This window comes from Enhydra lutris, unplaced genomic scaffold (genome assembly GCF_002288905.1).
Source record: "Enhydra lutris kenyoni isolate GAN:26980312 unplaced genomic scaffold, ASM228890v2 scaffoldscaffold83, whole genome shotgun sequence".
In the NCBI taxonomy this organism is placed as follows: Eukaryota; Metazoa; Chordata; class Mammalia; order Carnivora; family Mustelidae; genus Enhydra; species Enhydra lutris.
The window spans coordinates 1202933-1217004 of NW_019154167.1; the positions used below are offsets into that span (position 1 = coordinate 1202933).

Genomic DNA, 14072 nt, shown 5'->3' on the forward strand with positions numbered 1-14072 from the left:
AGGCTGAGATGGCCTGGGCCGGGCAGGCTCCGGGGCCTGCTCCGGGTCTCCCCGGGGCAGACGTTTATCACCAGGTACCTAACCCAGAACGAGTGGGGTGATCCCAGATGCTTGCTCCCTAGTGGACTGAGCCACCCTGCCCATCAGCGAGGGACAGGGCACTTTGGGGATGGCTGGTGTGGAGCTACTGGGCCTGGGGGGCAAGGGCTCCCAAGGCCGCCAGCCTGTGAGGCAGGCCACCGACAGCCCTGAGTGGTGGCTGTTTTCTGCAGACCTGCCCCCAGGACCCAGGCCCTCTAGGGTGGCTTCTGCCTCGTGAGTGTGAGCCCAGGGTGGGCGGGCACAGCTGGGGGGCGTGCCCTTGGTGTACCCCCCCACCCCGCCGCTGGGCATGGTGTCTGGTGCTACAGCTACTGCTCCGTGGGGGGTGGGGAGCAGATGCCAGGAGGAGCTCAAGGCCTGTGGGCCTGCCTGCTTCAAGCCCTGGCTCCCCTGGCCCCCCAGAATGGAGCAGGAAGGTGAGCCTGATGTCACCTGTCAGCCCTAAAGAAGAGATAAAAATCCAGCTCTGCGGCAGGCAGGCAGGCGCAGTGACGAGGGGCCTTGGCCCTCACAGTGTCGACCAGAGGCCGGGGAAGGGGCGAGGGTGCCCAGGGTGGTGGCCACCCGGAGCCCTCAGGGAACAGCCTTCATCCGGGGAGTTCTCACTCCCCGAAGACTGAAGGCCCGCGGACCCCGACTGGCCGGGCAGACACGGACACTCACCACGAGATGCAAAGACCACGAAGCTCAAACCTGGGGCCGTGGTTGGGGTAGGTGGGGAAGGGGGCAGGCCGGGGCAGGTGCCCTACTTGATGAGGGTTTTTAAGGAGCGGGTGAATGTGCTCATAACAGTCGCTGAAGTTGGGGAGCCCGGGGGGTGCCCAGTGGCCGCGCTGACAGCTGCCACCGCCTGCTGCTGCTGCTGCTGCTGGTTAAGGTTCCGGGTGGTGGACTCCTCAGCGGCGCGCAGTAGAAAGGTGTAGTTCCTCACCACCTCTTCGACCTTGGCCAGCAGCTCTTGGCGCTGGGCCTCGGAGCGCACGATGAACACCAGCCGCACGAAGGTCTCGATGAGGCTGCTCAGCACCTGGAAGCTGCCCGTGATGGCCGCCAGCATATGCGTCGGGCTCTTGTCCACGTTGGCCACGCGGCGGCACGAAGCCCGGAGCTCCTTGAACTTGAGAGCCAGCTCGAGCTTGTACTCGGAGATCTGAGAGACATAGGGCTTAGGTGCACGGGCCTCGGGGCTGGCCACACACTGGCGCAGGACAGTCAGTAGCTCATTGGTGTCCAGCCTGGCAGCCAGGAAGCCGTCGGGCAGGCCATAGGCATGGGCCCGCAGGGCATTGATCTTGGCCAGGCTCCCCTCGAAGGTGGACACACGCAGGTCGATCTCCTGGGTGCGGGAGGCCTCGGGGCTGCTGCTGCTGCAGGTGGCGGCATCCAGCACTTGCAGGGTCCTGCTCACCACGGGCACCACCTGCTCGTCCAGCTTCATGCCGGGCAGGATCTTCATGGGGATGGAGTAGGAGAGCTCGTCCTTGCCGTCACTGGTGTCATCCGCCATGTCGCACTTGCGGTAGTAGAAGCAGTAGCGGATGGAGCAGCATTTGCCGCTCTCACTGTCCTCGTCCAGGTCAGCGGGCTTCTGGTACACCTCTTCCGGCAGCGAGAACACTGCCATCTGTCTGGGACCTTTGGTCTCGGGGGCAACCTGGACGTATGAGGGGTCTCCCAGGGTCGGCGACTCCAGAGACTTGGTTTTGGGACCCAAGCCTAGGGGGAGGCCTGCCTCTACCTCCTTGGGCTCCCTGGGCAGCATGCCCAGGGGTGGGTGTGGATAGATATCGGAGGTCAGTGAGGCCCTGTCGCCCTGGTCCAGTTCACTGATACTGTAGCGGCGCATCAGCTTCCTATAGTTGGGAGCGCCCAGACACTCCCCCCCTGAGGCACACGTGGTCAGGCAGGACACGCCGCTCTCAGGGTCTGATCGGCACTCCCGGGATTCCAGGCTGGTGGAGCGGAGGCGCCCCGCGTTGGTGGGGCTACCGAGGCTCAGGCCTGGGCCGGCCTCCGGCTGCCTCTGGGTAGGGGGGACCCTGTCCCTCTCCCGCCCCCGGAGCCCGGGCACGGGCGTCTGGGGGGCCTGCGGCCGGCCCCCGCGGCAGATGCGCTTGCAATCACAGCTGCGCCTCTGTTCCCGTGACATGCCTGGCCCCTGCTGCACAGGGCTGCTGCGCAGTTGGCAGCTGCAGCGGCCCGGCGCGGGGGGCTGCAGGTACTCGGGGCCCGGCAGCTCCCCCTGGCTGGGAGGCTTCAGAAGTTCCTCGAGGAACTCTAGCTCATACTGCTTCACCTTCTGCAGCTGGGCCTGCCGCTCATCAGTCTCCTTCTTCTGGCGGGTTGGAAAGGTGGCCGAGAATAAATTGCGGAGCCGGAAGGGCCCTCGGGAGGATTTGGGCTTGGTGGGGCCTTCGGAGGCCGAGTGGCCTCCATCCAGGGTTGTCTCAAGCTTCCTGGAGGGCATGGTGCTCACCTGCCGGCTGGCAGCCTGGGGCCTCAGCGGGCTCTGGCCTCGAGGTTGGTAGCTGGGGCTCTGGCCTCGGGACTGGCTGCTGGGGCTGTGGCCTCGGGACTGGCCGCTGGGGCTCGGGAGAGCCATGGAGTAGCTGGCTCGGGGCACCAGGCTGGTCTCCTCGATCTTGCTGCCTTGGGGCACACTCTCCAGCTGCCCCTTCTCCCCCTGGCTGGAGATGGCGCCCGGCTTGTGCAGGGCAGGCTTAGCCCCCTCTGGCCCGGCCTTGCCTACTACCTCCCCTATGGATTGCTTGCTCAGGGACTCTCGATTCGCTCGTGAAAGATAACTTTTAGGAGGGAAACTTTGCCCAGGCAGCCGGTCCTCTTGTGGGGAGAGGTGCAGGCTGTCAGCCCGGCTGCCTGTGGGCGCTCTGGAGCCAGAAGAGACCTCTGGGCTCAGCGGCTGCTGGGAATTCCGTGAGGTCTCTGGAGCACCGGGGCTCATTTTGAACTTCAGATTCTTATTTGCACTGCTGCCCATCATGCTAACTTCTGATCTTCCCATGCTGACCTCAGGCCTCCCCATGCTGGCCTCCAGCCTTCTCTCCCCGCTGCTCGGAGGGGTCACTATGGCCCCACTGGGGGCAGGTAGGCTCTTAGGGTGAACCACCTGCTGGAGGGCGGCCGAGATGATAGCAGGGGTCACGCTGCCCTTTGGGTCCAGGATAAGCTTGGGGCTCAACCTGACTTCTTTGGGCAGGTTCTCCCTTAGCTCAGACACCTGCTCTTCACTGAGGGATGGTGTGGCTGCCCTCAGTGACATCTCCAGGCCTGCCCTCGCATGGCCGGGCCCTTTGTCCTCAGGAACTGGGGACAGCAGGCTCAGATTCTTCTCACTAAGCTGCGGGGACAATGCTGGGTGCACAGCCAGGGCGTATGCTCGCTCTCTCTGAGGTGGCTGGGATTCTGACGGGGGCAGCTTCCTCCGAGCGCTGGGGGGGCCAGGACTCTGGCCTGTGACGGCTGGCTGCAGGGCTGGGTTGGGATCTGGGCGCCCAAGAGAGTAAGGGGCCGTGAGGACAGCCTGGGCGGCGCAGCTCTGGATCCGGAAGGGCAGGTCCTTGCGAGCCAGGAGGCTCTCCTTGTTGAGGTGCTGGGCCAGGAAGTAGGTGGTGTTCTGGTGCTGCTTCATGGCGGACACCATCTCTGACATGTCTGTGAGCTCTGAAGAGTTGGTTTCGTGGCCCGAGTCCAGCGATGATTCAGGGGTGATGGTGGCCAGTACAATCAGACCTAGAGGGACAGGGAGGGGGCTTGCTGCACTTACTCCAATCGAGTCCTTTCGCCAGCCTTACGTAGGAAGTTTACGGGCGGTGGGGGCCAGTGAGGGGGCAAGGGCAGCCAGCAGTATTTGCAGCCAGGGAGAAAGCCCTTAGGTCAGTCCCAGGACTGGCCTGGAGGAGGGGGCAGGCAGTGGGAGGTATAGGGCTGAGGGCGCGGGAAGGGGAGGGGAGGGGAGGGGCAGAGGGATACCAGCTGGCAGAGGGCTCCTGAAGGGCGGGAATCCGAAAAAGAAACAAAGGAGGCATAGAAGAGATCGACAGGGCAGTGTGACGGCAAATTAACATGCACAGCGCATGCAGAACAACGTGCTAATCATCACTATTTTTAGACTCAATAGTGAGGAAATGTTTGTCAATTGTCCTGAAGAGGGCTGGCAGAGAGAGGCCCCTCTCTATCTGGCCCTCCTCATCTGGCCAGGCCAGCCTACAGCTGAGCCCCTTGTGCCTCAGTGTGTCCTCTCTCTGGCGACCACAAGGGGCCTCTCGCTAGCCAGGGAGCGGGTGCTCCAGACTCTGAGCAAAGAGAAATGCTAGGGGTGGGGGGGTCAGGGAGGGGGGTGGCCAATCGCATGCAGGCTGCCCACCACCAAGGATGCCCTTGCATACAGAAAAGGGAGGGGCTGGGTCTCTCCCTGGTTAGTCAGGCTGCCTCTGACCCCAAGCTCTTCTTCTCTGTCCACATGTGCCCCCTGCCTCGCACGCTTTCTCATACGCCTTCTTTTTCCCTGTTCCTTTTGTGTTGCTGTAGCATTTACCTGTTCTTTTTAAGGTGTATGTGTGTGGAGGTATGTATCGTGAGTAGGGGTACAGTCTGACACGCGTACTTGGCTACATGGTGGACGCACGTGTGTCTGTAACAGGGAATAGCATGCACGTCATATGGCTCTCCCACCAAATAATACCTGCCACTACTAGCTACTACTTATGATGGAGACTAATAGCTTTATTCCTATGTGCTAGGCAGTGCTTTGTACGAATGATTTCATTTTGTGCTCACAGCAAGCCTCCATGATATGACTGTTGTTACCAGACCCATTGAAAATGACAAAAGCAAGGCTCAGAAAGGGTTAAGTGCCTTGCCAAAGGTCGCACTGAAAGTGAGTGAAGAAGCCAGGACTTGGGTGGGAGCCCATGTTCTCAGGCAAGGTAAGGACCTCAGCCCTGAGCCGTGATGGCTCCTGGCCTCCCCTGACCCCAGGGCACTAGGTGGTTGGTTGGTCGTTTTGTTTTTTCTTCCAGTCATGTGCATGCTGGATATTCTTTGCCTGTCTTCTAGATCTCTCAGCAGTTTTGCTCTGATCCTCCATCCTGGCCTGGCTCCGTAGCTGTCACAGCCCCAGTCCCTGAGGTCCACCTGCAGGACATTTCCAGAGATGGAATGGTGAGAGCCAGAGCTCCAGCAGGAGCTAAGCAGCCGGTCCCTGACTCGGCATTGTTGATCCCCTGACCCTATCTGAGCTACCTCTGGCTGTCCACTGTCCTGGCACCCCACGGTGACTTCGACCTCTGCTCGGGAAGAAGCAATATCACCCGCTGGCCCTGCCTGGCCAGGAGAAGGAAGGGGAGGCAAGAGGGAGGAGGAACAGGCCGTTACCTGCAGTCTGTGGGGGTTGGGGGTGGGGTCCATCCTCTGAGGCTGCCAGGGCTTCCAGAGCCTGCAGAGTGGACACCAGGGCATCATCTAGTTCCTGGGCATGATCTCGGACTGTCCGGGTCTGCACACTGTCGATCAGTGTCACTGGAATCTCATCATACAGGAGGCCACGCAGGTGGCGTCCTTGTTCCTGGCTCTGGACCGCCCGGCGCTTGGGGTCATCCTCGTCCGAACTGTTGTCTCGGAAACCAGGAGGGGGCGCAGCAATGGCAGGCAACAGCGACGTGCTCTCATCTTCCTCCTCTTCCTCCTCCTCACTCCCAGGGGGTGGGAGGGACATCAAGTCTACCATATTGTCACGAGAAGAACCGGGCCTCCCACCTTTGCGAGGGCCCAGCTGCTCCTGAAGTTTGGCTTTGCAAGAGTCACAGTAGAAATTCAGGGCTTCGGCCCCAAGGGAATTGTCCAAGGTATAGGACCGGGCCCTGCTGGCACAAGGCTCATGGTCCAGGCTGGCTGCGTCAAAGTCATCAGGGATCACGTCGTAACCTTGGCCAGAGCTTTTGGACGTGGGGTCAGACTTGGTCCGGGGCCTGGTCTCCTCAAAGAAGATTAAGTTCTCGTTGACATCAGTCCGGCTTTCCTGTTCCTTCCTTTGTTCCCGCATGTGGAGGTAGCAAAAGCTGACAAGCTCAGAGTCGGCAGGCGGGGGCGTGCTGTGGCTCGACTTCCTGGGGCTGGTGCCCACGCTGCCCACATAACTACTCTCCTTTTTCCCCAGGTGGCCCCCAGGGACAGGGCGGTGGGCACTGTGCATGTAATCTAAACCCAGAAAGAGAATCAACAGATGAGCCCTGGTGTCGAGGACTGTGGCTGAGCTCCCTTTGTGTATGTGGGGTGCCACTGGATGGCAGGTACTGACAGAGAGGATTACCTGGCCGCTAGAGGTTAGGGGAAGGGGCAGCCATGTTGTTGCCAACCCTCAAAGTAGAGTGAGGAGACCAGCCCCATGGGAAAAGGCATGGGGTGATGGGGGAGGAGCTGAGCACCTTGTCATCTGGGTACGCCTGGGCTCTCACCCAAGTATGCCTGGTCTGAAAGTCAGCTGTCCACATACTTTTAAAAAAAAAGTGAAATTTGTTTTATGTCCCCCTTGGAACTGGCCCAGCACGCCCTCCTGCCCTCCATCCCCATATTTTTCAGAGCCTTTCCAACCCCCAGTGCTCTGTTATGGATCTCTACTAGCAGAAGGAAATAACCTGACCAGTTCCTCGTGCCTTAGTGGGAAAATGCAAAACAGGCCACATATGGTGCCTGAAAATTCCCATTTCGAAGAGGACTGTTACGGAAGGACCCTAGAAGACTAAAGCGCTACTGGTAGTATTCTGGGCATCTGAATGTGTAAAGTATATGGGAAATAGGCTGGGACGTGCGTATGTGGGAGGAGGGTAGGGGGAGCTTTCTTCCAATCCCTCACATCTCATTATTTCTCTGTATCTGGGCAGGGCTAGCCTGCATACTACGCAGTGTTCTTGCCAACAGCTTTTTAATGATGGTCAGTATGCACATCTGAGAATTATCCATAGAGAATGAAATGCTTTCTCTCTAAATGCATTCTCTCTTGTAGACTGTTTTGGGGCCCTTCCCCATGTCATCTGGGAGAATATACTCAGATAAGGCCAATTCATTTTGCTAGCAGCAGACAGAACAACAGATGGCAAGCAAGCACTAACGAAGGCTAAGGTCATCACACATGATCCCATTCAATCCTAACAAGCCAGTGAGGTAGGTGAGGTCACTATCCCCATTTTGCAGAGAGAGAAATGGATCCATTTGGTTACGTGACCTATCCAAGGTCACATGAATCATAAATGATGGCCTGGATTTGAACCCAGGTCTGAGGGACTACAAAGCCCATGTTTTTAACCAGTACCCTATTGTTCATCATGGCAGTCAAGACGCTAGAAAACAAAACTTCAAAATGCCTTTCAATTTCCAGTTTGATGGAGTCAGCGTGTCAGTGTTGCTTTTCACAAGAGCTTCCAACCATCACAAAAACATGGTGTTGGCACTTTGCAACAGAGTCCCAAAATACATGAAGCAGAAACTGACTAAATCAAAAGGAGAAACACACAATTCAACGGCAATCATTGGACCCTTCAATACCCCACTTTCAATAATGGATAGAATGATTACACATAAGACCAACAAGGAGATAAAGGACCTGAACAACTATAAACTAAGTAGACACTAAGTAGTCACAGAAATCTATAGGACATGCCCCCTACCAACAGCAGAATATACATTCTTCTCAAGGGCATCTGGAATGTTCTCTAAGATAGACCAGATGGTAGGTCATAAAATAAGCCTCAATAAATTTAAAAGAAATGAAATCATACAAAATATGTGGGGTTTTTTTTAGCATAATGGAATTAGAAATCAATAACAGAAAGAAATTTGGGAAACTCACAAGAATATGGAAATTAAACCAAACATCCCCAGATAACCAATGGTTCAAAGAAGAAATCACAAGGGAAATTAGAAAATATTTAGAGATGAATGAAAATGAAGATACAACATATCCAAACTTAAGGGATCTAGCTAAATTAGTGTTTAGAGATTAAATTTATAGCTATAAACACATACATTAAAAATGAAGAGATTTTACATCCATAACTTAACCTTACACCTTAAGAGACTTGAAAAAGAGGAGCAAACTAAACCCAAAATAAGCAGAAGGAAAGAAATAGTAAACTATAGAGGACAGAAAAACAATAGAAAATCAACGAAACTAAAACTTGATTTTGTTTTGTTTGAGAAAGAGCTTCCATGCATGTGTGAATGGGGGAAGGGGTAGGGAGAGAAGGAGAGAGGGAAAATTGCCAGCAGGCTCCATGTTCAGTATGGAGTCTGATGCAGGGCTCAATCTCATGACCCTGAGATCACGACCTGATCTCAAATCAAGAGTCAGAGGTTCACCTGACTGGGCCACCCAGGCACCTCAAAAGTTAGTTCTTTGAAAAGAACAAAAAAAAGGAAATTAAAGAGAAAAAAAAAACCCAAAAAAAAAAAAAAAAAAAAGAGAGAGAGAAGATTCAAGCTACTAAATCAGGAATGAAAGAAGGACTATCACTACTGACTCTTCAGGTACAGACTTGATTATAAGGGATTATTATAAATAAGCTTATGCTAAAAAAAAAACACTAGATAACCTTGATGAAATGGACAAATGCCTAGAAATAGATGCTTAAAACTGACTCAAGAAGATAGAAAACCTGAATAGGCCAATAAAAAGAAAATAAATTGAATTAGTAATTAAAAGTACCCACCCATGCCCCCACTAAAAATAAAACTTGGGCCCAAATGGCTTCACTGGTGAATTATGCCAAATGCTCAAAACATAAACAAATTCTTCATAAACCCTTCCAAAAAACAGAAGAGGAGGGAACACTTCACAACTCATTCTACAAGGTTGATATTACCCTGGTTCCAAAACTAGACAAAACATCACAAGAAAACTATAGAGCAACATTTCTTCCACATATTTCTTCTACAAAGTTCCTCAACAAAATACTAGCAATCTGAATCCAGCAACATAAAAAGTATGATACACCATGACCAAATGGGATTTATTGCATGAATGCAAGGTTGGTTTAGCATCCAAAAATCAATTAATGTAATACACCATGTTAATAGAATGGTGGACAAAAACACATGATCATCTCAATAGACTTCGGAAAAATAATTTGGCAAAAGCCACCACCCTGTCATGATAAAACTGAAAAAGCTAGAAATAAAAGGGAACTTCCTGAACATGATAAAGATTATCTATGAAAAACCCATAGCAAACATACCTGATGGTGAAAGACAGAAAGCTTTCCCCCTAACGTGACGACAAAACCCAGGATTTCTCTTCTTAACACTTCTATTCAACACTGTACTAGAAGGTCTAGCCAGGACATTTTGGCAATAAAATGAAATATAAGGCAACCAGATTGGAAAGGAAAAGTAAAACTATCTCTATGTGCAAATGACATGACCTTGTATAGAAAAAAAATCTCAAGGAATTCGCAAAAAATTATTAGAGCTAATAAGCTCAGCAGGATCACATGGTAAAGGACAATACAAAAATTAATTATATTGTTAGGGAGTATCAATGAATAATCCACTAATGAAATTAGGAAACACTCTATTTCCAATAGCACCAAAAGGAATAAAATACATAGGTATAAATTGAACAAAAGAAGTGCAAGACTTGTACAATGGAAACTACAAACATTCGTGAAAGAAATTAAGGAAGATTTAAATAAATGAAAAGACATTCTATATTCATGGATTGAAGACCCAATCTTGTGTGCCTTCCAATAGAACATAGCAGTACTTCCCAAACTGATCTACAGATTCAACACAGTCCCTATCAGAATCCCAACTGACTTTGAAAATAACTGATGAGGTAATTAAAAAATCCATATGGAAACACAAAGGACACGTAATAACCAAAACAATCTTTAAAAAAGAACAAAGTAGGAGGACCCACACTTCCTGATTTCAAAACTTAATACAAACCAATGGTAATCAAGATGGTGTGGTACTGACTCAAGGAGAGACACATAGGTCAATGGAATAGAATTGAGAGTCCAGGAAGTAAACCTTCATGTTTATGGTTAAAGAGCCCAATTTAAAAATATAGACAGTTCATGAAGGAAGATAAACAAATGGCCAACAAGCACATGCAGAGATGTACAACAGCATCAGCTATGATGATGCGAATCAAAACCATGAGATACCAGTTCACACCCACTGCAGTGGATGTTCAAAGGAAAAAAAAAGATGGACAGGAATAAGTATTGGTGAGGATACAGTGAAATTGAGTCTTCCGATATTGCTGATGATAATGTAAAATGGCACAGTCCTCTTGGGAAACAGTCTGGCAGTTTCTCGAAGTTAAGCATAGAGTTACTGTTTGACCAGCAGTTCTGCTCTAGTTGTACACCAAAGAGAAATGAAAACCTATGCCTCCACAAACACTTGCACATAAAGGTTTATAACATGATTATTAGTAATAGACACAAGGTAGAAACAACACAACTGTCCATCAACTGATGAATGGATGAACGGAAGGCAGTCTTTCAGCACTATGGAATATTATCTAGCCATAAGGAAGGAGTTAGTGATATAGGCTACAACGCGAAGGACCCTTGCAAACATTACACTAAATGAAAAAAAAGAAGCAAGCCACAAAAAAGACTGTATATTGTATGGCTCCATTTACCCAAAATGTCTAGGATATGCAGAACTATAGACCCAGAAAGCCAGTTCATGCATAGTTGCTTAGAACTGGGTGGTCACTAGGAGGGAACCAGGGAATGAGTGCTAACAGGTACAGCGTTTTTTTAGGAAGGGTAAAAATGTTCTAAAATTAAATTGTGGCAATGATTACACAATCCTGTAAATATATTAAATATACTAAAAAAATGCTGAGTTGTTGGGGTGCCTGGGTGGCTCAGTCGGTTAAGCAACTGCCTTCAGCTCAGGTTATGATCCCAAGGTTCTGGGATCGAGCCCCACGTCAGACTCCTTGCTCAGTGGGGAGTCCTCTTGTCCCTCTCCCTCTGCTGCTTCCCCATGCTTGTGTGTGTGCATACTCTCTCTATCTTCCTCTCTGTCAAATAAATAAAATCTTAAAAAAAAGATGCTGAGTTGTGAACTTTAAATGGGTAAATTTTCTATCTTTGAAATTATATTTCAACAAGGCTGATTCTTTAAGGAGCGCCTGCGTGGCTCAGTCACTTAAGTCCAACGCTTGGTTTCAGTTCAGGTCATGACCTTGGGGTGGTGGGATTGAGCCCTGAATCAGGCCCACGCTCAGCATAAAGTCTGCTTGAGATTCTCTCTCTCCTTCTTCCTCTGCACCTCCCCCCTACTTGTGCTCCCTCTCTCTAAATAAGTGAAGAAATAAAATATTTTTTTAAGATTTTTATTTATTTATTTGACAGAGAGAGAGACAGCGAGAGAGGGAACACAAGCGGGGGCGGCGGGGGGGGGAGAGGGAGAAGCAGGCTTCCCGCTGAGCAGGGATCACAACCTGAGCCAAAAGCAGATGCTTAACGACTGAGCCACAGTAGGCGCCCCAAGAAATAAAATCTTTAAAAGAAAAGCTGTTTATTTAAGAAAAAAAAGCACAGCACTGAGCACCAAGTGTACTCTCAATCATTATAAAAAGAGCCAAAAAATGTGCTCTGCTCTTGAAAGAACTTCATGGGGTTTATCTCACCATAATCCTGTCAAATCTCTCCTGACGTAGGAGCTGTTATCGTCAGTTTCCAGATGAAGCAACTGGGACTGTTTATGGAATTTGTTCATGATCACGTGGCTAAGACATGGTCTCTACCTTCAGATTCCAAGCCCTCGCTGTCTTCCATAGACCCCACTGCCCTTTTCAATACAGAGTCCACATAATCAGGTCAATCAGGCCTTGGTGGCTGTATCTAGATCTAGGGCACTTTGGATCAGCTGGGGGAATATTAACGTCACAACCCTCTGAGCCTCAGTGAAGAAGCGCTCTACAGCAGTGCTAAGCCAGGAGCACGAATGATCAGTTCCGGAGGTTTCTATCCTCAGGCATTGACCACAGGTCCGGGCCACGCACCAGGTGCTGACTACCTACGAGACAGCTGAACAGTCGGCCCAGCCAGCCTGGCAACAAGCTGCCATCAGAGGTGGCTCCCGGGGGCATGTCCAAAAGCAGGTGGTGACTCCTCTCAGATGAGGGCTGGAGGTCTAAGGATGGCTCCCCTCCCTGCAAGGTGGGAACATTTCCCCACAGCAGGCTGACAAGGCCAGGGGAGGCCTAGCCCACCACTTGGTACTGTGATTTCCAGATCTGAGGAGCGATACAGTGCTGTGCGAAGGAGAAGATATGTCTGGAAAAGCCCAAGTCTCCTCCAGACATAAGGTTAGACATACAAGGAGAGCCAGGTGCGCTGGGCTGATGGCTGGAACAGTGTGCCTCTCAGATTCAAATCTGCTGTAAATTGCTCATCAGCTTTCCCCAAGGGGGATGTCCTAGTCTAGCTCTCTGTACTCAGCCACTCAGAAGACTGACTTTTAAAAAAATGCTTGCAAAGAACAGGCTGGTGATCCAACTAGAGTTATGTTCAAAATATATGCAGTGTACACACAACACACAACACACACACACACACACACACACACAGTGCAACACGGAATCTACCAGCTTTCTATTAGTTGCCTTTGCTATATTCTCAGTCTGATGATCAATACTGGTCAAAGGGACGATCTGGAGGCCTTTAGAGGCCCTCAAGTTCTTTCTGAATCACCCAAAAAAGCACCTAGTATGTTCAGTCAAGCTTTAGATCTCTTGTGTGTTGCTGGGTTTTAACTACGTGAAAATGGGTGAGCCACGCATGGGATATACAGTAGCCATTAATCAGAATATTCAATTTACCAGACCAAGCTGTTTCCTAACCATGGCAGAAAATCAGGGAGTTCTTCTGACTGGGGTCCCCACTGAGGCCCCCAAATCCTTCTTTTGCTGGATTTCTCCCAGGATACTGGAGAGAAATGGCAGCTGAGCACTGAGCTGGTGGGGCTAGCTGGCAGCTGCTCTGGGACAAGAATATGGACGAAGGCAGACAGATCAGCCCTTAAGTGGGCTGGAGCTTTGGCCCTGAGGATAAAGCCCAAAGGAGGCCTGCAGGATGCCTGTTCCCTAGAGATCTTCACTAAACAACAACTGGGCACCGGGGCTTCTTTTCTGGGATGAAAGTGGGGGGGGGGGCGGGGCATGGAGGAGATGTCTCTCAGCTTTGTACCAGGAACCGATGGCCCTGCACTGTGACCTGGGTGGAGGGCTCCTCAGAGTGCTGCTTGCAGTCCCCCTGTTCGTGTCTTGGGGCCATGGGGTCAGATGTGCACGCCAGCCCCCGAACGGCAGGGCTAGGGCTCTAACCCTGCCCCAGCCGCCAGGAGCACTTAGTGGTTGCCCTCGAGCCAACAGCTAACAGTTCAAAAGGCTAAGTACTGGGCCCAGGCATGGACCCACACCCCTGGAGAGGCAAAGCAGAACAAGGGGAATGCCATCATGGTCCCTTGGGCTCCTGCACCGAGATGGGCCCTGTGCTAGCGACAGCCAAGCCACTGTCCCTCTGCAGGTCCCAAGGGGGATGCTCAGGAATCAGGGAAGGGCTTGGAAACCATGCCTGGCATTTATAGAAGCCTTCTTTCCAGGCTGCAACACCTTCAAGGGAATCTCACGGTCCTGATTTGCCTCTGGAGAAGCAACAGGGATGCAACTCTAGGCGTGTTCAGTGAGACTGAAGGGAAACAGGAAGCCTGTGCCCTCACTTGGTGCCATTATCCCCACAGAGAGATGCATACTTAAGGGCAGCACCGACCACGGTGCTGATGGGATGACAGAACACTCTGGAAGGCAGGTGGGATTACAGAGCCATCTCTGGGGCCTTCCGAAAGCAGATTCCCCCTAAAGAGCCCTCACTCCCTCATCTGGTTCTTGGCTGGGCTCCAGGCTCCTTCTTCTGTATTCCCTTCTCCCT

The 14072-nt window shown here is 51.6% G+C and overlaps 1 protein-coding gene across 1 annotated transcript in view; it reads right to left on the bottom strand.

Moving 5' to 3' along the window:
• Window positions 1–847: 847 nt before the first annotated feature.
• Window positions 848–14072, bottom strand: part of LOC111161282 (FERM and PDZ domain containing 3) — a 57026-nt gene continuing 43801 nt past the window's right edge. The window contains exons 14-15 of the mRNA XM_022524865.1: window positions 5497–6318; window positions 848–3852 (exon numbers count right to left, since the gene is read on the bottom strand). Coding sequence (XP_022380573.1) covers window positions 848–3852; window positions 5497–6318 — 3827 coding nt within the window. The remainder of the gene's footprint in view (window positions 3853–5496; window positions 6319–14072) is intronic.